Genomic DNA, 25,925 nt, shown 5'->3' with positions numbered 1-25,925 from the left:
ATACATTATTACATTTCAATTTTCAGCTAAAAAAATAGTACTGTAGAAGCTTTCTTATTAAGAGGAGGAAAAAAAGAAACAATTATGGGAGTAACTGAGGGTCGGGTGCTTGATAATCAGGTAAATTGGATGAAAAATAAAAAGAGAATCTAAAGTTCAGTTTTAACTTCTTATTTCCTTTCTATCTGGGAGAAGAGGGGGCATACTCAATTTTTAAAACCCAAGTCTATCACCAGGAAAACTAGATGATCATTCACTGATCTGGGAACGATGCAGCTAAGTCAGAAAACATAGTTATACCCGACCTATATGCACAAGGAATGTTCCGAATCTATAGATAATCAAGTCGGGATGAAGTAGAAATAATCTCAGTCCTTACAGGTGGTTTGAAGCAAGTATTAATCGTTATTAAATCCCAGTAAGTACCAAGTAAAACCATTCAATTAAGAAAGGATTTTGAAAGAAACATGAGATCATCAGATTAGCAAAGCTGTTAAACTATACTGTACACAGAGTGAAACTATATATACAACGAAGGTGTAGAATTCCGACTAGCTCATGATGTACAGGAAGCAATTAATCACACTAGTATGAATTGGCTAGGCACCAATAGTATTACTTACTCATTTACAAGCATCAACACTTCTTGCATCCATTCCAAATTAACAGGGTTAGTTTGAAATGGTAAAATCTCTCTGGAAAAGGAGATGTCACTGCAATCGGGGTATGTTACAACAATAATTACAGGCTGTCAACCTGTGCAAGTTTCAAATATTAGCAAGGAGAGCTACTTCATTTCGGCTAATGGTGTCTTAAAGAATCAAAACTTACTAGTCAAAATTTGCAGGAATGTCAATTTCAGTTTTGGAAGCATTTCCAATATCAACTAGAGTTTCCTGCAGATCCAAAATTTCGGTGACAAAATGCGTTCTAATCATTTCGGCTAAAAAGATTCAAAAAATCTTTCATGAATAATATTAAGGAAGACAGTGATAATAAAGCTGTGCAATTGTGAAATAACTCTCAAACTACACTTACCTGCTCAACAAGATCACTAGAAGGACTAATGATACCCACAGGTATCTCATTTGCAAGATTGCTCCTAGCGCTGAATAGATTCTGAACCAAAAATGGCAAAAATACTGTAAGGTAAAAACATTTAACTAAAAATAGAGTTGCCTATTTCCATTCAAAGTATGCATGTTGAGATCCTCATCCAGTGTCAAGACAGTAGCATACTCCCATGTGACATTGACACCCAAATGGTAGAGCCTCATTGCAAAAAATGATTAAATAGACACCATCTGGTTAGCATCCGGATAATTGGTTAAGTTGAAATTTAAGCCATATGATGACAGCTTCAAATCAGTTGGACAAAAGAAAATCAGTTGGACAATTGGTGAAAGCATACTATAAAAATAACACTGCTACAGTGTCCTGTTTTTATTGACAGATTGGGTCAGTGGAATTAGAACAAAACAAACTTGTTAAATTTTTGTCAGTGACACTCATAAAGTTAATTCGTTGTTCTTTCTCGTTCAACCCTTCTTTTATCATTATATTTCAGTGTAATTCCAATATGAATTTAATATGTACTACGATATAACCTATGAGGAAATATTTCAATTGTTGCTATTAAAAAGTGTGTGCTAGAATATAGCATATGAGGAAATATTAAACATCGTACACATAATTGAACAAAATCAAAATATACCTTTTCTACATCAGCACAATGATCAAGACATCCTTCAGCAAATGCCTTCGTGGGATTGTCAGGATTTCCCTGCATGCAGAGAGTATTTTGTAATAAAGTGCTTCCATATATGTTCATCCTGGCAACTGGAGAAGTTTTGACCTTCTAAATTGGATGGGTGACAACAACAAACCCAATATGTTCCCAACAGGTGGGGTCTGGGGAGGGTAGTCTATACGCAGACCTTACCCCTACTTAATGCAGATAGAGAGGTTGTTTCCAATAGACCCTCGGCTTGGAAAGGGTGAGAATTAGAAGAAGAAAAGCAAGAAAGGAAGAGAGAAGAAAAAGATGGAGATAAAGGATAAGTAGTACCAAAAAATATCATCAGGGAATACAATATCTGAGGGACATGCGTGCTACTAAGACTATCAGTGAGCAACTAAAAAACTACCCACTAACCTTCAACCCTAATCCCCGACCTCCACACCCTCCTATCAAGGGTCATGTACCTCAGTAAGTTGAAGCAGCGCCATGTCCTGTCTAATCACTTCTCCCCAGTACTTCTTAGGCCTACCTCGATCTCTTCTCAAACTCGCCATGACCAACCTCTCACACCTCCTAACAGGAGCATCAATGCTTTTCCTCTTAACATGTCCGAACCATCTCAGCCTCTACTCCCGCATCTTGTCCTCCACGGAGGCTACTCCCACTCTGTCCCGGATAGCTTCATTCTTAATCTTATCTCTCCTGGTACACCCACACATCCATCTCTACTACTTTCATCTTCTGCACGTGGGAGTTTTTGACTGGCCAACATTCAGCCCCATACAGCATAGTCGGTCGAACCACCACTCTATAGAACTTACCCTTAAGTCTCGGCGGCACATTCTTATCATATAAAACACCGGAAGTGAGCCTTCATTTCAACCATCCCGCTCCGATGCGATGTGCAACATCTTCGTCAATCTCCCTGTTACCTTGGATAATAGATCCGAGATACTTAAAACTAGCTCTCTTGGGGATAAATTGAGCATCAAGCTTTACCTCTACGTCTGCTTCATGGGTCCGGACGGGTGACATCCCGCATGTAAAAAACAAAACTTCAATTTTCTAATCAGGAACACTAAGATGGATGAATGAGTTAACATTTTCAGGAGGTCCTTTTTATGAAGGAGAAATAGCATGTATACACAGCCAAATAACAGTATACTAGATATAGCATATAGGAATATAGTTCACACCACTAACAAATTTCTCATTCTTGCTGATGAAACATACCAGTTCTTTTGGTTCAACAGATAATTTCCTCGATCCCTTGCTTAGATCTCTCAATGTTCCCTATATATCCAACAATATGGGGTGAATAAGAGCTTGATATAATTTTAGATCCAATAAAATAGAATATACAAATCTTGAATTAAAAAAAAAAGTACAAATCAGCTGATTTGATTAGGCGAAACCCAATCGATTTGGTGCTTGGTGCAATTTTTAAAGTATTGACCGAGAATGCAGTTGATAATAGCAGTTAGTTTGAACTTCCCACTACCAAAAGAAAAGAGAAGAAAATCATCAACTGCAGTAGCTAGAAGAGGTTGGGGGGGGGGGGGGAGAGAGCAAATGTTGTGTTATGCGAAGGAGAGAGAGAGAGACAGAGAAAGAGAGAGAGCGCAAATGTTGTGTTATGCGAAGAACCAAAAGATCAGGAAACTTCATGACCATTAAGTTGAAGAAAAAGAAAAGATTGCCATGCATACCTTGTTTGCCCACTTTAGTCCACATGCATTGCAGAGTGTCCTTGGTCCATCTGGCCCGCGGCGCATTGCTGGCGTACAATTTTCACTCACACCACAATGGTGACACTTTCCAGGACTAATAATTCAGAAAGAATCAAGCAGGAAAAAAGATTGGCACTTTTGCGGTCAGAGCAGAAGTAGATCAGTTAGTAGAGGCTGAAGCAATAAAAGTTGTAAAAAGATGTGAACTCACACAGTTTCAGAAAGTTGAGTGCCATCTCCTTCAAGGCTACTCTTGGCTGAGTCGCAGTTAGAAGATCCAGAACTTGCTTTCAAAGATGCAAATTGACCATTCTTCCGATGCATCCTAATATACATTGCCAAGTTATACTCAAAACCTCGACATTTATACCAGAAATTGCTTCTTGTTAAGCTAAAAAAATAAGTTGCTTTAGATTTTGCTTGAAGCTTCTTTTTTTTTTCCGCTTCGGGGTGGGGGGGGATGATGAGAAGAAAAGCCACTGTGTTTCAGTCTTTCAGGATATGATGAAACAGAAATCAGACTCTGGTTTTCAAGTAAACAGACACTTTCAGGGACAAATTCTTTTAAGCTATACTTTTCCAAAGCAAATTGACCAAAATCCATGTGTCTTCTCTCATAAAGACGTGTTAACCAGTTTTGAACAAAATTATTGTCCTTTTCATTTTCAGTTTTGATGAATACTATGGCTTCCAATATATGCAAAATCTTTGTGAGAAACCAACAACACAGACAGGACCCTAATCCAAAACTTAAGCGAAGAGACGAGCATTTGGCTGATTGCATATCAACCTAAGAACTGATCTTGTAAATACATTATTACTATATGAATTCTGTCACAGAAGTAGTCTAGAAAACCAAAGACGAGGAAGATTTGAGGACAAACAGACATCATATTAAATTGGAAAAACAGCATCTGTAAATGGCATTGATACCATGTTGTTACTAACATTTGGACATGAAAGAGTGTTTGAAAAGAACATCAAAAGAAAGCGTGCAAACAGCAATTCCCGTTCTTCATGATTGACAAACCAATATCATCTTATATTTATTATTTTTATCATTACCAATTTCACATCATCAAATATCATTGCCGGGAAGGGGAGCCTTGGAGCAATGGTCAAGTTATTTCCGTGTGACCTATAGGTCACGGGTTCGATCCATGGATGCTTGCATCAGGGTAGGTTATCTACATCACACCTCCTTGGGGGCAACCCCTCCGCGGACCCTGCGTGAATGCGGGATACTTTGTGCACCGAACTGAACTGCCCTTTTAAATATCATTGCCAGGTTAAAAACTCAAAGAAAACCAAAATAGTAAAAGGCATATCATTTTACCTTTGAGCAACCTCCTTCCTGACACTATATCTAATTTTCTTGTCAAAACATCTCTCCTTTCGCTTCTCTCGGAATCTAACCAAGGAGGCAAATCTTCTTGAAAGATTAACTTGCTTTGGAAAATCCTCAACCTAAAACATTATACTGGTCATCCAAAAGTATCGCCGAACTATAGTGCAAGTTATAGTATTAGTTTAGAATACCTTGTTGTCGAAAGGAACTTCAACAGTGGGCACAGCAGTAGGAATGTCACATCCCCCCAATAGCAAGAGCACTGCTTGCACCTGTTTTCACCAAATAAGCCAGAGTCAATTTCTAGATCTTTGCCAGTCGCAATGCAACATCTACACATGATTGACAACAGCGGTAGCAACTTTGTCCAAATACAGGAAAAGAACCATGATTTACATGACACGGACAACTGAAGCAAAACACCATACCATGTAATGTGGAGACACCATTATTATTTCAGTAAACATGTGTTTACCGTAAAAATAGTAATAGCAATTAAATTTGTAAATGGGATTCTAAAAATACGTGATCTATTTTTATGCTAGTTGTTAGAGGAGTGGATGCTAGATATGTGGAGTTTAACGACGAAATACAAGCTAAAACGGGGCAATAATCAAACCGAGGGGCTTGCTACCCGGGCCTTCAGACTGATCGATGAAAGGCTTCGAGGTCGATGCCTGGGCTCGAGCTCGAGCTATCGGGGATAACCGGGAAGGGAATAACAGTTAGGATAGAATTAAAGAAGGCTCTTTTATGGCCAATATCAAGCAATAAATGAAGAAGAAGTAGCCTCGAGCGAGTAAGTTAGAGAGAAAAGAGAGAGAGATTATTGATCTTGTGTAGAATAGTTGGAGTTGCAACAACCGGCTTTACAAAGTGATGGGGACCCCGTTATAGTACAAAATGCATTAACCGTAAAGGCATGGAGACGGGACGGCTGAATGTGACACCTTGAGACAAGCCCCGGATAGGTCAGTTTTGGCAGATTTAGCCGTGTGCCTTGGAAATTCCCCTCCGGCATGTTATAGCTGTTAGTACGCAATGCCCTCCGGAGCCGGTACCTGACGACCCCCGAGGGTAGGTCTCGACCTTGGCTTCGAGCCTCGAGAAGCATGACCACGAGACGACCCAATGACGGGGAAATCGGCCCCCGGATTTACCGCATACAGATAGTCTCCGCGTTTCTTAGAGTGAAAGCGGTAAGAAACAAACCTGAATTTCTGCTTCCTTCGATGTTCTTGCAATCGGCGACGGCTACGAGGCGCCAAGGTGCAACACGCACGATGTTCCTGCAGGTCTCCGCATTGACTGCGGCGGTTGGCTGCCTTTTGGATTCCTTCAATGTGCACATGGCGCTTTTATAAATACTCCCCTTCTTTCTTTCTATACCCCATCTCGTGCCCAAAACCCCTAATAAGGTTCGTTCTTCCTTTGCTCTTGTTCTCTTTCAGGAACGCAATTCTTTTTCTTCCTTCAGAATCTTCCAAGGATGGCGAAAATTTCCACTTCTGCTTCCAAGGAGGTCGCGGGTTCGTCTTCTTCGCTTTTCTCTCAAGGCGAAGTGGCTACTCCTCCTTGTGCTGAGGAATGCGTCCCAGGATCCTTTGCGATGACCTCCGATTTCAAGGTCAAGAGACCTTCCGCGAAGCCAGGGCGTCGTGAGCCTGCAACTCGGTATATCAGCTCGATAACGGACGTCGGGAGAGTGAGGGTTGACTGTCGCTGGGATACCGTGCTTGTGGAGATTCCTGCTCGGGAGGAAGATATTACGGCTCATAAAGCCGGCTTTCTGAGTGTATACACCTACCCATTTACCGTGGGGCCACCCTCGCCCCCGATCGATCCCGTGATTCTCGACTTCTGCCCGAGTTACCAAGTGACTCTGGGCCAAATTCATCCTTTGTTCTGGCGTGTGATTTATATGATCAGGTATTAATCGAACATGATAGAGGAGATGCCCTTCACCCTCAAGCATCTGATCCGGATGTATAGTCCCCGTCTTCTCCGTGCGGGCTTAATCAAGCTTCGTTGCCGGGCCCCGAGATCCCTTTTTGCCTGCACCGAGGAGCTCGGGGACGAGGGATGGGTAAGCCGATTCGTCCGAGTGAGGACGTCTGACCTGATTCCAGTGGAAAAGATGTCGTTCCCTAAGAAGTGGAACGTAAGTAAACGTGTTGTCGGGTCTTCTTTTGCTTCGTTTTGGCGATATTTTCAAGTATCTAACTCTGCTTTTCTTGCTTTTTTTTAGCCGTAGCGATCTACCCTGGTGCGGTGTCGGATCTCCAGAGTTGGGTCGACCGCTTATACTCAATTTGCCCATATACCGAACGAGTGTGGCGAGATTTATCCCGAGCTCGGTGGGAAGCCAAAGACCATGGTGAGTCCCGAGCCTTGTTGCAACCGCATACTTTGACGTAGATCGCTATTAGTAGCGTTCTTCATCCTTTGTATTTAACCTCTGCATTCATGTAGGTATAGGGGAAATCCCTTTGACGAAGGAGGCACCACCCGTCAGAGGGGACGTCCTGGTGCTTGTCGAGAAGAAGAAAAGGTAGGGGAGTCTGCCGGTTGGGCCTCCGGAGCTCAAGAGGGTTAAGGCGGAAGATTCCAAGGTTGATCCGACAGTTCTGACCTCCGAGATAGTGGGAAACCCTCGAGCTGAAGGTGAGGGAGAACGCAGCTTCTCAACGGCCCCCGAAGAGCGTATAGACTCGGCCGACCCCGGGGCCGTAGGGATGGATGCTCCCGGACCGGAGTCTGATGCCGTTGTGGCCCAGCTTTGCGGTGGCGAAGCAATGGATGGAGTATCAAGCACTACCCCCGAGTTGGCGGGTGGCCGGAATTCTTCCCGAGTTGGGACGCCCTTGGTGGGCAGTTCGGAGGGGCCTGAATCTGGGGTCCAGGGTGAACAAGGGACGGAGGTTTTGACTGATCTTGTTAACCCTTTGGTTGTTGTTGATTCTCCTCAGGGAGAGATCCTACCGTCTCACGGAGTGCAAGACGCCCCACGTGAAGAGCCTTCTGAAGCAGGGGCACCAGTCAAAGGCGGAGATGCACTCGAAAGGTCGCCGACCATTCTCGAGGGAGGTCCCGAGGTTGATGCTTCATTTATTTTCGGTGAGATGGGCAGACTCTGCGAGCGGGCAATTTTTGCTAACCTTGTCCGCCGCCCTGGGCTGTTCCGGTCTTCGTTTTTCTAATTTGTCTTTTTACGTGGCTTCAGGCTAAAGTGCTTTATAACCAGGCTTTCACCCAGTATCAGGATGAGGTGAGCCGCCGCAAGCGTGAGAAAGCCTATCTTACCGAGCAGGTTACTCATCCCCCGTTTTTACTATTATTCAGATCCTTGTGAGATTCTACTGCTTTTAACTTCTCGGACCTAGTTTGCGCAGTTTGAGAAGGAGAACGCCCTGCTGAGAGGGGAGCTTCAGGCCAGAGATGCTGAAATTTCCGACCTTAGTCGGTACGTAAACGAAATGGCTTCCGAGAGGGACACCCTCCAGGGGAAGGTAACCTTGATCGAGCGTCAGCTCCAGGATGCGAAGGAGGATAGTGACAAATACAAGGGTCTCCCTTCCGAACTGGTGGCTGCATTGTTTCGGATCAAAGCCGAGGCCGAGGCGCTTGTATCCTCGCACGGGGGGAGCTGTTGTTGCAGATTCTTGCGTTGGGAAGGCGTTTGAGGGGCTTAGCCCGATTTTACCTCGAGCTGCGGATCGTGCCTGGCCGGTTTCCCGAGAGCAGACCGTTGGGGGTGCGTCGGATGGCAGCTAGGCGGTGCTAAAAATGAGGGTGGATCACCAGGGAGAGAAGATGTCGTTGAGAAGGGGTCGTCGGAGGACTTGTAGTTGCCAAGGTGCAACCCTTGGAGAGCCATTGTGGATGCGATTTTGGCAATAAATTAGGATCTTTGTTGATTTTCCTGTCGATTTTCTTGTTGATCTTCCCGTTTGTATATAGTACTTTCTTACTGGTATATGTATAAAAATGAATCCTGCAGCTTTGTTTCCCTTATTCCCCTTTTTTGCCCGGAATTCAGCAAGAATTGGCAAGAAACCTTAGATCTGTGATATGGCCCTAGGGCTCGTTAGGCAAGCTCGAGGCTTTCACGCGCCTGGTCGATGCGACCTTTAATGCAAACTGCCATTAGAGCTCTTATGTTTTTGCTCAACTGTTTTGGGTTCAATCTCCGAGTCGGGCTTCGACTCGAGCTCAATCGACCCTCAAGTTTTACATTTGCATGGGCTGGCAACAATTAGGGTTGTTCATCGGTTGGTACGATACAGTATTTAGACATTTCGATTCGGTATTTTCGGTATTCGGTTTCTTAAAATACTATACCAATACCGTACCTAATTAAATTCGGTATGGTTCGGTTTTTCTTCTTTCGGTTTCGGTTTATTCGGTTCGGTAACTTCGGTTTATTCGGTTTGAATACTAACTAGTGCATAGAGTCATACACTCTAATATTCTTAATTAAAGTACTCAAAAATACAAAACTGAAAATGTTTGTTAAAAAACTTTTGTCCAAAACTAGCAAATATTGACCCAAATAGAGAAAATTGTTATAAAAGAATATTTGATCATTAGAAATGTCTTGTTACTTGTTTAAAGTTAATTGATGAACTTTGAGAATAAAGGAAAGTAAAATTTTAGATTTTTTATATTTATGTTATAATTGATAATATGTGTTTTGTGTAATATAATATATATTTCGGTATGGTATCGATATTTCGGTATTTTAGTTTAAAATACCAAATACCATACCTAATACCAATTTTTTTTTAAACTTAAACCAAATACCATACCAAATACCAAAATACCGTATACCAAATACCAAAATTTTCGGTTTCTGTACGGTAATTCGGTATTTACCAAATTATGCCCAGCCCTAGCGACAATGGCTCTTATGCCTTGGGTCGAAGCAACCTTTTATGTATGTGGCCCTGAGGCTCATGAAGCTGGCGGTGATGGCTTTTACAATCTTGCCCTTAGGCATGTATAGTTAACTATTTTGGATCCGGTCTCCGAATCGGGTTACGACTCGAGCTCGCTTTGACCCTCAAGCTTTCAAAAATTTTAAGCTGGCGACAGTGGCTCTTACGCTTTTGGTCGTTGCGACCGTTTAGTGTGTGGCCCTGAGGCTCGTTTGGCTGGCGATGATGGCTCTTACGCTTTTGCCCTTAGGCGTATGTAGGCTTTGTTTTCCTCTCGTTAAGGACTTTTTGAAATGATTTTGCCTGACCCGTCGTCGGTTCAGGAAGAACCTCGATTTCAAGTTGTTAGCGGCGATGCTCGCGCACCTCAGAAGGCTTAGCTCGTAGGCTGAGTAGCTCGAAGCCTTTGTGATTTGGAGCTGAGATGGTCGAAGCTCGTTTGCCTGTCGAGGGTAGCCTGTTTTAACTGGTTCTTTTCGAAGTAGATTCGAAGTAATGGCCTGTGATTTTATTGTGACGGTCGGGCGTCCCCGAGTCGCGTTAATTTGGTTGGTGCAGCCGTATTGACCGTAGTCATTTGCGTTTGGCCGGAGCCACTTTTGATCCCGAATGTGGTAGTTTAGGCGTCTACATCGAGGGTATGCCCTTTCGGGAGTCTTACAAATGCGACATATAGCCTAACTTCGGGACTAAGTTTTACGCCTGTAGTAAGGTCTTACAAAAATTTCATGCCTGTTGAGGCCTTACAGGTGTAGTCGTTGGTACTTGATATGAGTTTTCATTTGAGACCGAGTCTGCCCGCTTGGGGTCTTACGGTCCCGAGTTTTTTAACGGATGGCGATTGGCAACAGTCTCCGAGTCATCGAGTTTGCTTAGGCTCGGGTCCGTCACTCGTGAGCTCGAAGTTGCCTCCTTGAGGGCTTATATTTTTGGAGATTCCGACCCTAGGGCCGCGTGGGCGCCAAATTGTTGATGCTAGTCTCCGAGTATTTCGGGGCGTACTCGATGGAGGGATCCCTGCCGTGAACATGCTGAAATCTTTGGAGTACGAGATACTTTTGGTGAAAGATATTCTTTGATTGCTTGGCGTAAATACATGCCGTTGTGTTGCCGTAAGCCAAGCTTATGCGGACACGGTTCGTTCGACTGTTTGGCCCGGTACATCATTTCCTATTGGAACATCGTTTGTCGTTTCCTGGTACAGGGTTGATTGTGAAGGAAACCCTGTAGGCTTGTAGCGCGTGGACGTTGCCTCGTTAAAAACCTTGCCGACAAAAACCCATTTCGGGATAAAAAACTCGGTCGAAGGAAAAGAGTGCAACGTTTGCTAGAGGATTTTTGCGGGATTTTCCGATCGGGTACCCTAGCAGTAGTACCGTTTAAGCATCGATACATTCCAGTTGCTCGGAAGTTGGTCGCCTTCCATGGTGCCAAGCTTATAGGATCCCTTGCCAACTATCCCGAGGACACGGTACGGTCCTTCCCAATTCTGGTCCAGCTTCCCTTCATTAGGGTTTTGGGTATTGAGAGTAACCTTCCTCAGGACCAAGTCCCCGATCCTGAAATATCGGAGATTTGTTCTCCCGTTATAGTATCTTTCGATTTTCTGCTTCTGGGCAGCCATCCGAATCAGCGAGGCTTCCCGCCTTTCATGGAGTAGCTCGAGGGCCGTTGTCATGGCCTTATTGTTCGAGCCCTCATTAGTGTGCTGGAATCTGGCGCTCGGCTCCCCAACTTCCACTGGTATCAACGCCTCGGCGCCATACACTAGAGAGAAAGGTGTTTCCCCGGTGCTTAATTTTGAAGTTGTTCGATATGCCCATAGCACCTCGGGCGGCGTTTCTCTCCATTTTCCCTTGGCGCTCTCCAGTTTCTTTTTTAAGTTCTGAATGATGGTTTTATTTGTGGATTCGGCCTGGCCGTTTGCACATGGATGGTAAGGCGTTGACAGAATTCTCTTAATTTTATTATCTTCTAGGAACCGTGTTACCTTGCTCCCGATGAACTGCCTCCCGTTATCGCACGTTATTTCGGATGGGATTCCGAACCGGCATATGATGTGATCCCATATGAAATTGATGACTTCCTTCTCTCTTATTTTCTCGAAGGCCTGTGCTTCCACCCATTTTGGAAAGTAGTCAGTCAAAAATAAAATAAATCTAGTCTTACCTGGTGCCGTCGGCAAAGGGCCGACGATATCCATTCCCCATTTCATGAATGGCCATGGTGATAAAACGGAATGTAGTTGCTCGCCGGGTTGGTGGATCATGGGAGCGAATCTCTGGCACTTGTCGCACTTTCGGACGAATTCTCTGGTATCTTTTTCCATGCGGTCCCAATAGTAGCCCTCTCTGATCACCTTTCGGACCAAGGAATCGGCGCCGGAATGATTTCCACAGGTGCCCTCGTGGATCTCTCGGAGTACATAATCTGTGTCACCTAGTCCAAAGCATACCGCCAGGGGGCCATCGAAACTTCTCCGGTACAGAGTCCCATTTTCGTCGAGCAAGAACCGGGCTGCTTTGGTTCGCAGGGCCCTCGATTCTTTTGGATCTGCGGGCAGCTTTCCGTCTTTTAAATAATCAATGTATTTATTTCTCCAACCCCATGTCAGACTGGTGGAGTTAATCTCCGCGTGACCTTCCTCGACCACTAATTTAAACAATTGGACAATAGCTCCGGGGAGTACGTCTTCTTCTTCAGCAGAAGATCCCAGATTCGCGAGGGCATCGGCCTCCCTGTTCTGCTCTCGAGGTACATGGACTACGGTCCATTCTTTGAAGCGACGTAACGCGGCTTGGATTTTGTCTAAGTACCTCTGCATTCTGTCCTCTCGAGCTTCGTAGCTCCCATTCACTTGGCTCACTACGAGGAGCGAATCACATTTTGCCTCGACAATCTCGGCTCCCAAACTTTTGGCCAATTCTAAACCTACAATCATAGCCTCGTACTCGGCTTCGTTGTTAGTCAATTTTGCGATTTTTATGGATTGTCTGATTATGCCGCCAACGGGTGGCTTTAGGACTATACCGAGCCCGGATCCTCTTATGTTTGTGGCACCGTCTTCACAGGGTCCATACCCCGAAGGACGTGCCTGATTTCAATAAAAGTTCCTTCTCTACCTTGGGTACGAGGGATGGCGAGAAATCGGCCATGAGGTCCGCCAGAATTTGGGACTTGATGGCCGTTCGAGGTTGATACTCGATATCATACCCTCCGAGTTCAATGGCCCATTTGGCCAATTGACCCGACAGTTCGGGTTTATTTAGTATGCTCCGGAAGGGGTACGTTGACAGAACGCAGATACGGTGACACTGAAAATAAGGCTTCAGCTTACGCGAGGCGCTTATCAGTGTAAGAGCCAATTCTTCTAGATGGGGATACCGGGTTTCGGCATCCCCCAAGGTTCGGCTTACGTAATAAATAGAAAATTGTGTACCTTGCTCCTCTCGAATCAGTACGCCGCTCACCGCTATTTCAGACACGGCCAGGTACAGGTATAGCGTTTCATCCTCCTTGGGCGTGTGCAACAAAGGTGGGCTAGTCAGGTATCGTTTCAGTTCTTCTAAGGCGTGTTGGCATTCTGGAGTCCATTCGAAGTTGCTCTTTCTTTTGAGTAGAGAGAAGAAATGGTGACTTTTATCTGATGACCTCGATATGAATCTGCCCAGGGCCGCTATCCGTCCTGTTAGTCGTTGGACGGCTTTTACATTGTTCACCACCGTGATTTCTTCGATGGCCTTTATCTTGTCGGGATTGATCTTGAAACCATGAAGCCCAAGAATTTGCCCGAACCCACTCCGAAGGCACACTTCTCAGGGTTGAGCTTCATGTTGTAGCTTCTGAGGATGTCGAAAGTTTCCTGCAAATGGATCAAATGGTCCTCTGCGCGTAGGGACTTGACTAGCATATCATCAATATATACTTCCATTGATTTACCTACTTGATGCTCGAACATTTTATTAACTAGGCGCTGGTACGTTGCCCCTGTGTTTTTTAGCCCGAAGGGCATTACATTATAGCAATATGTACCATACTTTGTGATGAACGAGGTCTTTTCCCTGTCCCCGGGGTTTATTTGGATTTGATTATACCCCGAGTAGGCATCGAGAAAAGTGAGGGTCTCGTGGCCGGCCGTAGCGTCGATCAGACGATCGATATTAGGCAATGGGAAGGAATCTTTGGGGCACGCCTTATTCAAGTTTTTATAATCTACGCACATTCTTAGCTTGGTCCCCTCTCTGGGCACTACTACTATGTTGGCCAGCCATTCGGGGTACTTTACCTCTCTAATGGATCCGATCTTAAGAAGTTTCGCTACCTCTTCTTTGATGAAGGCATGTTTTACCTCGGACTGCGGTCTTCTCTTCTACTTCACAGGTTTAACTTTGGGATCAACGCTCAGCCTGTGAGAGGTTATTTCCAGCGGGATTCCTGTCATATCTAGGTGGGACCAAGCGAAATAGTCGAGATCGGGCATGTGGGGATCGGCGCCTCATGGTGGACCGCAAACATTTCTTTCGCTGCCCGCTGTTCTCCATGTATAGTCGTGATGCCATCCCTTGTGGGAAACCTTATTACCTGATGCAAGGTTGAGGGTACTGCTCTCATGCTGCGTATCCAAGGCCTGCCGAGTAATGCATTGTACCTCATGTAGTCGTCGATGACCTGGAACTCGGTGTTCTGAATCGCGTCGGACGTGTCGATCAGGAGGGTGATCTCTCCTTTCGTTACTTCGCCGGTCATGTTAAAGCCGTGGAGGATTCGAGGAACGGGAACGACTTGATTGAGCAACCCCAGCTGTTCTACTACCTCTGATCTAATTATGTTGGCCGAGCTACCTGGATCCACGAGCACGCGCTTTATCCTGGTATTGTTTAAAAGAAACGAGATCACCAGTGTGTCGTTGTATGGTTCTATCATGGCCTCGAGGTCCTCCTCGCTGAATATGAGGGTGTCTTCGGGCACGCGGTTTTGGGTCGGTCCTTCTTCCGTAGTGGACGTTCTCGTTCGTTTGAACATGGGTCCTTGGGGAACGTCGGTTCCCCCAATAATCATGTGGACGTAATGTCGGAGAAGCTTCCCTTATGCCCGGGTTAAGTTTGGTGGTGTACCGACATCTAGAGCAGTCTTGTCCTTCTCTCTGCTGTTTTCAAGGTTCTGGTTCCCCATTTTGTTCACCGAGCTAGGCGCTCTGTCCTGAAATCGAAGATCTCAGACAAGAAAATGCATGAAAGATAACTTGCGTTGTGTAACGAAACCAGCAAGAAAATAATCACTATTATTTTTAGCCCCACAGTAGGTGCCAAACTATTTACCGTGAAAATGGTAATAACAATTAAATTTGTAAATGGGACTCTAAAAATACGTGATCTATTTTTATGCTAGTTGTTAGAGCAGTGGATGATGGATATGTGGAGTTTAACGACGAAATACAAGTTAAAACAGGGCAGTAATTAAACCGAGGGGCTTGCTACTCGGGCCTCAGACTGATCGATGAAAGGCTTCGAGGTCGATGCCTGGGCTCGAGCTCGAGCTATCGAGGGTAACCGGGAAGGGAATAACAGTTAGGATAGAATTAAAGAAGGCTCTTTTATGGCCAATATCAAGCAATAAATGAAGAAGAAGTATGAAAGCAATAAATGAAAAAGAAGTAGTCTCGAGCGAGTAAGTTAGAGAGAAAAGAGAGATATATTATTGATCTTGTGTAGAATAGTTGGAGTTGCAACAGCCGGCTTTACAAAGTGATGGGGATCCCTTTATATAGGAGGGGGATCCTGTTATAGTACAAAATGCATTAACTGTAAAGGCATGGAGACGGGACGGCTGGATGTGACACCTTGAGACAGGCCCCGAATAGGTCAGCTTTGTCAGATTTAGCCGTGTGCCTTGGGAATTCCCCTCCTGCATGCTATAGCCGTTAGTACGCAATGCCCTCCGGGGCCGGTACCTGACGACCCCCGAGGGTGGGTCTCGACCTTGGCTTCGAGCCTCGAGAAGCATGACCACGAGACGACCCAATGACAGGAAAATCGGGCCCCCGGATTTACTACATACAATATGCCTTCTGGATGAGAAGCACCATTTATGAAGAATGAAACCCCAAGATTTCTTGGCTATTTCTGATTCTTGCTATCTGAGGAGCTTAGTAGAGTCATATTGCAGGAAGCAGCAGTTTATAAATTTATATAGCAGGAAAGAAGGTGCAATGACATAAAATTTTCCAACTATATTCTTAAGAAATATTTAGAGTAATATCTTAGTAAATGGGTGCAGTAGAAGGATATTCTCAGCCAAGTTACTACATCCAAACTTATCCCAGGATGTAGAGTTAGCTAGACACCATTTCCATAAAGTGTCCCATTGCTTAGTTGGAGTGGCAACGGGACAGGAGCAAAAGGATGATGGAAAACTTAAAGAATCATACAATTTACTAGGAATATGATCTGAATACCTTTTAAAGAAATAACCTACTGCTTACAAGACAAAAATGACTTTTCCTAAGCCACTTTTAAGAGACATATTGAACAAGAATAACTGTCGAAGCAGAGAATCAGAAGTGAAAGAGCTAAGATGACCAAGTAACAATGAACGGAGATGCCTCATAATGAAGCCCTTCTCTTCGGATGCTTTGCATGTCCCTGAAATTTTAGAAAACTACAGTAGAAATTTAAAGATAAAATGTTTTTCTTAAAAGGGAATTAGACATAAAGGGATGATTTGAGGTTAAGCCAAGGTATACAAAATCCCAGGTACGTATCCTGGCCACAACACTTAGTGTGAGCCCCCCCATCTGGTCTATCACTCAGAAGCAAAGGTTGTCCTTATGGGCTGTAGTATGCTGCTCTATGGGTTAGTCAAGGTACGTGCAAATTAGCCAGATACCACAAGTCCACAATCTTCCAAAAATAATAAATAAGACTTATTTTTTTGTAAATAAAAGTTAAAGATTCAATTTTTGTCCCAAATCATTCTTTAATCCGGCTTCAACAATTCCCATACTTAAACTAATCAATAAATAGCAGTAACACAATTATGGCAAAATTCATCGAGCACAAAAGTAGCTAAGAGTATACGCAGAGTTCACTACATTTGCACACGACAAATCACTTGTTTAAAGCATTAATGTAAAGCACTGAATCTATGATTTGATGGAAACTTCCAAATATAGAAATAGAAAAAGAAAGTAAATTTCTTTCTTAAACATAGAAACTACGGTACCTTCTCAGGAGTGACTGCTGGGAAAACATACACTTCACCTTCAAAAGCAAGAGTAAGCTCACTACTTCTAGAAACTTCCACAACTCCACCACCTCCCCCATATTGATGGTGATTTAAAACCTTCGTTCGTATTTCCTCCGCCTCATCCATAGTTTCTTCACCTCCATCATCCTCATACGTGCCGTCGTCATCCTCCTCCTCCTCCTCCATCTGTATCGACTGTAACGGCGCGTGATCTTCGTACAGACGCGCCTGCAGTGGCCGTGGATTCGCCGTCATCATGATACTCTCTCTCTATATATCTATATATACACCATGAAATTGAAAACCTAATCCTTAAAAATCACGCAAATTTCATAATTAAAAGAATCATATTTTCACAAACAAGAAAAAAATCTCCGAATTATCTTCGTTTATAAGAAATATATGAATTCTTAAGTATTTGTGATGATATTTTCATTCGAATTTCATGATCAAAATTCAGCTACAGACAGCAAAATGATGGTGATAATGACGAAGAGGAAGAAAGTGTGAAGGAGACAAATGTTCGTTTTAACAAAATGCATCTTAAAAATGGAAAATATTACAGCGTCTGCCATTAGTGTTTCCTTGAAGAGACTTTATTTGGCATTTTTTAATATTTTCCACTTTGAGTATTGATTAAATTAGCTGTGATCCAGTACAGCAGGGTGTAGCTAAATTCGACATTAAGTTGATTTTAGCCGATTATTGATTTGGCTAAAAATAGAAGGAAAATTGGTGGCTGTGATGCAGTAGAGCTCTAGGGAGCGTGTGGAGTAATATATTGTAGTGGAGTAATATATTATAGAGTTATTCTGTGAAGATCTTGGATTAGATTTGGAAGCATAAGTTATTCTATTGGATTGAATTAGGTACAGAGAGTTGTCTGTTCTCATGATTTTTTTCCGGAATTTATAATATTCTATTTTTTCTAAATTTATCCTAAACTATGAATATTAGAGCATTTTTACGTGTCAAAGACGAGTCTTAATTATTTTATGTATATAAAAGGAATAAGTATATTATAAAGTAATATTTCTATTGTGAAAGTCATTATAATTTGCTATTTGAGTTAATTCACATGGCAATTTAAAGCCATATATGCATTTGTGTGTGAATTGACTTGCGAGTAAAAGTAGAAAAAGAAAAAGAAAAAAGAAAAAAGAAAAAAGACACCCTTTTTGGTGGAATTTGAACTCGAAAAGTTTCATTATAAAAAAAGATTTGTTTAAAATAATATATTTATACTAAATTAATGGATTTTTTAAAAAGTAATCTTTGTGCGTGTTTCTTGCGAAACAATTTAATGTTCTCGAGTCCAACGGAGGAACTCTTATTTGGTAATATCCAATAAACCTAATGGAAAGAGAACAACAGCTATTTAAGCCTGACTAAAATGATATACACTCCAAATAAAACCTCATCCAAGATGTCTAAACATTTCGATTTCGATTTTGATATAATACATTTCTAGCTTCTTTAAGTTGAAACAGAAAATCTAGTCTCCTTCCGTTACAGTTTATATGATACTCTTTAGTTTTTAGTCCGTATCAAAGAGAATTACACATGTCTATATTAGAAACGATTTTAACTTTAAACTTCTCATTTTATTTTAAATATGATAATTTATATTATACATGTGTTTATAACTTGTTTTAGATCATAAATTTCAAAAATCTTTCTTTCCCTTTTAAACTACATGCCCAATCAAACATCTTATAAAATGGGACGGAACAAGTATTCCAAAAGATGAAAAGCTAGCAAATGCACTCGAAGAGGGAAGAAACTGCCTAACAGAATTTACTATGACAACCCTACCCAAACCACTTACATACTTGGGAATATCTCGTAGACAGTTTTCTGGAGGTTAAATTCCTCTTGTGATACACCAATAACAATAACAGCAAACAATGTACAGTACATAACTTTTAAAAATAGAGTATTCTTTTTCTCTACTCACTCTTTGGCAGAAGCAGGGGGAGTCGAGGATACGAAAATAAAATATACATCATGTATACGAGAAGAATATAGATAAAACGATCATTCATCACTAGTTTGTAACTAATACAATTCTGATTACCCAAAGAGGGAAAGTTAGATATACTAAAGGTTAAAAGGCGTTTGTTAATGTTACTGAGAAGTTCAATCTAGATGCTGCATACGTAACAAGAGCTAATCTACACTGGTATATTTACAAGGGCAAGAGAAATCCTTTGCTTTCACCAGTAAATTCTCGCTAAGTTGTTAATCTGTCAATATAAACTTCAAAAGAAAGGCGAAAATTAGTGAAAATTCTCGACAATATCGTCAAGCTGTTCAAAAAGTTATGGTGATGAAATGTACCTGTAATAACTAATAAGTACATGAAATCCTTCAGTCGGATGATCAGATGACATATTGATGTACTATGACTCTCTTTCTAAGGCATCAAAGTCATTGTTGAGCTGCCAGAACGGAGGAATCACTGGCCGAGGAAGAAACTTGACAAGAGAGATAACGGGGAGGAGCTCCATAGTCAGAGTTGCTATGATCTTCATCCTACATGGATTAAGAAGTAGGCCATGCAAAATAGCTTTGAAAAAAGTCAAATTTTACAGCAACATAGGACCACTATTCAGAAACCAATAAACCAATTACCTCTAGTTCCGTGAGCAGAGTATTATCATTGGATGCCGTATAGAGATTCCTCATGATCCCCTGCAGAGTGATACAATAAGAAGTAAGGAACAATAGGTTATAAATGTTTTCTTCCTAAGAAGAAATTGTTCAAAAGTATGTTAGAGGAGCCGTGTATCAAAGATGGCTCTAAATTTACAGTCAAGGCAGCATACAACTGTCTATCATCTAGAGGACACCCCAACTATCCTTGGCCTTGGAAAAAGATTTGGAAGATCAAAGTACCATTCAAAGTTATTTGCTTTTCATGGATAGTGGTAAGAAAAGCCTGCCTCACTCTAGAAATTCTCCAAAGAAGAGGTATTCAGACCAGCTCTACATGCTTTCTATGTCAACAGGAAGATGAAACCAATGAGCATCTTTTCTTACATTGTGTTATTACTAGACAACTTTGGAAGATCTTTATAGCACTAGCTGGTACTGTTTGGGTGATGCCCAAAGACACCATTGGCCTGATATGCAGCTGGAACAGTATTTAGGGGAAGAACCTGTCACAAGGAATGGTGGAAGATTGTTCCAGCTTGCATATGGTGGACAGTTTGGCAGGAGAGGAATGCAAGATGTTTTGAAGGCAAGAGCAGTTCAACACAGAAAATCAAGAGTTCTTGTATTTCTCTTTTTAATTTTTTCTGTAAAGAACAGTTGATAGGTGACGCAGAATCACTACTAGACCTTTTTGATTCTCTGTAAGATTTTCAGGGGCTGTACTTGCAAATATTAGATACCAGCCCAATTTTTTGGGTGCTGAAGAATATCATTGTTACCTTTTTCATAAAATAGAACAAGGATTAGATTTGGTTTAATACACTTTCAGACTTGGTATTTGGAAGACAAGTCACTATCTGTTTCCTACTCCTACCAGGTATGGACTCCATTTTTTCTATATAGACCAAATCTTCGTAATTTAACAGGATGTCTGGTAGTAAAGAGAGAGGATAATGTAAATGAAGAGGGAAGCCCTTGAGTAAACAATTGGTGCTTGACATGCCAACCTTATTTGCCCAAGTGAGGCCACATGCATTGCAAAGAGTCCTTGGGCCAGCAGGACCACGCCTCATCATAGGGGTGTCCTTTGAACTAGTTCCACAATGGATGCACCTAAGAAATGAGAAAGAAAGAAAGAGAGAATTAACATTTTCAAAGACACTATTGTTTTGGGTAAACAATTAATCATCAAAATTAAGAAGAGAAGAATAGTGCTAGATAGGTGATGGTTAAAAGACTAAGTAGAAGCCAGAACATCGCTGAGCAGAGACTTATAACTTGCAAAATAACACACCCAACATCAACCAACTATTTCTTGCATGCAAAAGTAGTTAAACACTAACCAAACATACACATAAACTAATTTTTTAGAGAAGACTATTCTTCAAGAAAAAAGCAAGACTCTTGCTCATACTCCAAAGCATACCAAGTTTCTTCTGGTGGGTTGTCATCCTGTTTTGGTTCACCTGAGCCTTTTCGAGCAAATTGTCCATTCTTGCGCTGCATCCTGATTATAGATAAACGTGAATAAAAAGCAGAAGAAAATCAAACTGAAATAGTAGAACAGCTGTTAAACCCTATGTTGCTCGGACTCGCCGAAAATGTCGCCGGGTGCGTGTCGGATACTCCAAAAGTAGTGTATTTTGGAGAATCCGCCACGGGTGCGGCAACATTTTGGAGAGTTCGCGCAACATAGGTTAAACCTACCATATTTTGTTGACATTCCACAACCTGCTATACCAATTACCAAGGACGAAAAACTGTAAAATACTGCAGAAGGTGGTAGATATGTGTGTGTGCATACGCAAGAGCAATTGTCACTTAGGAAATGTTTTGCCTCGTATTGCAGCATTTCACTTCTTACAACAACAACTACTACAAAAAAACCCAGTGGAATCCCACAAGTAGGGTCAGGGGAGGGAGCATTTCACTTCTTAGAGCAATGAAATTCTAGCAGATCATCTTATATGTTAAAAAACAAGTAATGAATGGAAATGTCATAATCATCGGGAGTGTTACTTTTCAGAATCAACTTTCTAAAACAATTTTCTTTGATGATTCCAGTGTTGTTGCAGAATGCCATATGACTATGATTAAAATAGTACATCTTCGTCAATCAACACACTCGGTAACTCAGTGTATTTCTCCTAGCATATTACACAGCCAGTTCAAATAATTTTGGCTCGAGACTGGACGTCCCCAGTTAATTGAATCAAGCAAAACTATCTTTGACCATTTTATTTCCCTAAATCAAAAGAGAAAAGTTCTGGAAGGAAGAAGTTTCCAAGCATCAGAATTTGGAAATAATCTAATAGTTGTGTGCTACAGGAAACTGAATGTGAAATACATCACTAATTATTTTTTCGTACAAATTAAAAGCGAAAGACAGAATCATGGTTTCCCAATAATAAAGTATGAGAAATAAGGAAGATAGCCACAAGAACACTCACATATAAACACAAGGTAACGGGAGGCTTATATAGTAATAATGGTTTCATGGAGACTAATTTAGTAAAAATGGTTTCATCAAGTCATGGAGGTACCGAACAAACTTATCCAGTTAAAGTCATGTAAACTTTGTATGCAAAAGCTTTTATTTGTAAATGTGATTGCAATATATTTTTTATTTTGCAGTCTTCCAATCTCTCTCAGCGAGTAATGTGTTGTTCATCACTGCATGCCTAGGAATTAGGAGATTGACCTCACTTACCATCAGTGGTAGAACTTTTGGCTTTTGTTGACAAAATTTGACTGGCCCTGATAGGACTTAATTTCATAGAGAAAGCATGTGCATAAGTTCACTGGACTATTAAAATTTCTGCTCTTCTTGAAACAAAAAAGAGGAGATAGAAATTCCATCTAGGCAGTAAATCAGTCAATTTACCTAAAAGCAACTTCTTGGCGGACATCGTATCTGATTTTCTTTCCATAGCATCGCCTTTTCCTCTTTTCACGAAATCTAATGAGGGATTCAAGTCTTTTTGGATCTGCACAGTGCAATGGATAGTCCACAGAGTCCTAAGGCAAAAGGAAGCCAAATATTACAAGGGTGCAAAAGCAAACCAAAAGAAGAAACTTGCATAAAAGGATACCTCCTGGTTTGGACTTGCCAAACCTACAGTTTGCATGCCCGGAGAATACTCAAATCCACCCAAAAGTTGAAAGACCGATTGGACCTATGACAATGAATCATCCTTAGTCAAAAGCCTCCCGATCAAATTAAATAAATATTCAGCCAAATGCAACAAGTGAGTTTTCCAATTGCCATTGCCCATTAGAGGCTGAAGCCAAGAAACAAGCCAATGGAGAAATAATTAGCTATAGGTATAACTATTGCAGGGTCGTCGAAAAAAGTTTCTTGTTCATCCAACAACAACAACTACTACTACAGCTTAATTGAAAGTAATTGATTCGTCTATATGAATCCTCAATATCAATCCCGCTGCTAAAACCCCTAAAAACTTTCCTTTATTGCATCAAAGAATAGCAAAGCCCTGAAACAATCAAGCTACAATTTCAAGGATAAGCTAACATTGATTATTGATCTCATATTTTGGCTTCCTTGAATCTGATTGATCAAAATGAGACCGGTTTTCAAACACATTTAAGCACATCAAACGCCCTAAGTACACTAGCTCAATCGCTATGAAATAAAATAGAGAAAAAGACTGAAACACATCAGAAAAGAGATTAATAAAATCAATGATATCAAATCCAACCGCCCCTGAATCCCAAATTAGTTTGTGTCATATATAAATCCTTTGGGCATACTTTAAAAGTCTTAACTACATTATTTTCTTACTAACCGTCAACTTATCCACATACATAATACACTATACGAATTACACGTCGAATAGACAATAAAACGAAAGCAAAATCTTAAAGTACTCACCTTGTGAGTAGTAACGCCATCAAAAACGAAAACTTGGCCACGAAACGATAGAGTGAGCTGGTTCAAATTAGCCTCTCCATTTTGAAAAGCAACATGATCAGAAGCACTATAAACTGTGTAATGATGAGGCATTGTAACCTTAACACCACCCACCCCACCTTCATACCCAATCGGAAAGTCGACCGCCTTATCAGTACCGGCGGGAACTTCCTCGCCGGCGGCGGAAAAATGGTCATCCACATTCAGAGCTTGAATATCAGAATTCATTTTTTTTCACTTTACAGAATGTAATAAAACCCTATTCGTAAAAAACTTTATTACTACTATATACAAATGTCGATTTCGTACAGACATTTCTTTTGCTCTGTGTGTGTGTGTCTTGGTTGCTGTGTGGGAAAGAGAAGAATGGTGTGAGAAGCGAGGAGAAAGAATTTGACCCTGAAATTTGAAGATAATTACGTGATTGACCAACTTGTAAAAGCGGGAAAATGGGGATATTTTTGGAAATTCGAGAACAATGCGTGAACGGAAAATTCTCTTCCGTACTGCAAAGAACAGAGTGCCTTTCCGCGCTTTTTTTTCGCTCTTTCTTTTCAATTCAATAGAACTAGTATCCGTAAATATAATTTTGATAAGAAAATATTATTTATAAAATGCGGTAGACACAAAAGATTAAAATAAGGTGTGAGAAATTAGGAAGCTTCTTAAGAAACAAAATAACTTTGGTTGAAAAACAGAATTATCTTCATTGCATTCTTACTTTGGTTCATCATAAAGGTAAAAGGCTCTCATAAGCAAAACGAAGAGCTATAACTTTACGCTAGTCATGAATGTTAGCATAATTATCTTCATTGCATTTCCTCCGTTTCCTTCAAACTTTGGTTACTCCCTTTCTAATTGGTTGAAAAACAGAATTATTTTTTGGTTTGCAATTGACTCAATATATAAGGCAACTCATGCTTTTATATACCACTCTTTCAACCTAAATATTCAATAATTATAGAAATAGCTTGCTCTCCTCCATTGTTCTATAATCCAAAAAGATAAGCATAGCGTTCATACATGAGTTGTTATTCACTAAAAAAACTTTCCTTAGAAGCTCGACAAAGGAATAATCAGCAGAAGCAGCTTGGACTACGAACAGAAAAGATGACGACAACATTCTTGAGGAACCGTCATCCGTTCCTACATTCTTCAACTCTTAGATTGGATTTACTTCACATGTCTTTCAGACCTCTTGACTTGTAACTGAAGACAAATTTCTTTGTAGAAGTGAAATATTTCGTTTATAAACCTATTGCAGCAAGACTAAGTAAAATAATAAGAAAATAAAAGAACTGTGAGGCGCTTACATTCCCTCTGCCATTAAGTCTTTTCACCCATGATATGACACTAACAGTACGTGCAATAAATTGAGGAGGCTTCATTAATGATAAATCACGGAATTAATCATACTTTTGCTGTCAAAGTAACAAAGAGCACAATCAAATAATAAAGTATCAAAAAATATCTAGCACCTAGCAGTAAGCTACTGAAAACCAGCGACATTAGGAAATTTATCATATTGAGTATGAGGATAAGCATATTAGCCTTTTTATTTACCAAATTTATCTTGTCGAATGGACCTCCAACAACATTAGGAGATAAATAATCCTTCGACTTCGATGGTAATATAGAGAACTTTATTTTATCTCCTGGAATTTTTACCTAAAGGAACAAAAGGGCTCATCGTATTAGTATAATTTATCATAAGAAAATATTACTTGAAAAATACGATAGAAATAAAAGAGCATGAAAGAATTATGATTTTGTTGTATTCATTGGCTCGTTATATATGTTGAAGTATTTTTTCTCTTCATAATATTTATGTACATAATCGACACTCATTGTACGTTTCAAACAAACACAAAATAAGTCAACTTAATGGTAGACTAAAACCTGCTTCAAATCACCTTTAATAAAATAGAATATCACAGTAGTAACAAACTAATTTTGAAACCAACATCTTTTGAATTCCAGAAAATTAGTAAAGAAATTAATTAATAGAACCAAGTATTAACTCAATCCAAGCATGTAATGAAGATAATTTTCAAAACAAGAAGCACGACAGTTGCGTTCCGGGATTCCAACAATGGAAGAAACTTCCAAGCAAGCACATAATTTCAATTCTTACTTAGTAACTTGGAAATAGATAGTGATAACTTTCAAAAACTGATTTATCCTCTTAAACCAAATGAGAAAGGCACATAACATGTGCTGCTCATTTCACAAAATAACTCAAATAGCACAAACGACATAGAACTATAAATTTAAACACACCTCATGTATTGACATGAAGTAAACAAAGGAGGAAAATCAATTCTTGCTATCACTA

General features: G+C 41.0%; 2 protein-coding genes across 3 annotated transcripts; both read right to left on the bottom strand.

Moving 5' to 3' along the window:
- Positions 1–454: 454 nt before the first annotated feature.
- Positions 455–17,574, bottom strand: LOC107825661 (GATA transcription factor 19). 2 transcript variants are annotated; one of them, XM_016652543.2, is made up of 10 exons: positions 16,978–17,574; positions 5,011–5,091; positions 4,808–4,938; positions 3,683–3,796; positions 3,451–3,565; positions 2,975–3,034; positions 1,715–1,783; positions 1,039–1,119; positions 832–896; positions 455–756 (listed from the first exon to the last, which is right to left on the bottom strand). In XM_016652543.2, coding segments are annotated over exons 1-10 (999 nt in total). In that variant the 5' UTR covers positions 17,260–17,574; the 3' UTR covers positions 455–755. The 2 variants fall into 2 exon arrangements, with proteins under 2 accessions (XP_016508029.1, XP_075088790.1); XM_075232689.1 differs by lacking the exon at positions 455–756 and having other exon boundaries at positions 831–896.
- A 1,416-nt stretch (positions 17,575–18,990) lies between these two features.
- LOC107825662 (GATA transcription factor 25-like) lies at positions 18,991–25,476 on the bottom strand. Its single transcript, XM_016652544.2, has 8 exons — positions 23,552–25,476; positions 22,752–22,835; positions 22,544–22,677; positions 21,086–21,166; positions 20,667–20,772; positions 19,636–19,695; positions 19,342–19,536; positions 18,991–19,260 (listed from the first exon to the last, which is right to left on the bottom strand). The coding sequence occupies exons 1-7, from the start codon at positions 23,816–23,818 to the stop codon at positions 19,432–19,434; spliced, it is 837 nt and encodes a 278-aa protein (XP_016508030.1). The 5' UTR covers positions 23,819–25,476; the 3' UTR covers positions 18,991–19,260; positions 19,342–19,431.
- Between the last annotated feature and the right edge of the window lie 449 nt (positions 25,477–25,925).

Source organism: Nicotiana tabacum, chromosome 16, assembly GCF_000715075.1.
Source record: "Nicotiana tabacum cultivar K326 chromosome 16, ASM71507v2, whole genome shotgun sequence".
NCBI lineage: Eukaryota > Viridiplantae > Streptophyta > Magnoliopsida > Solanales > Solanaceae > Nicotiana > Nicotiana tabacum.
The sequence above is the reverse complement of the archived record's forward strand: the minus strand, read 5'-3'. Positions and strand labels throughout refer to the sequence as shown.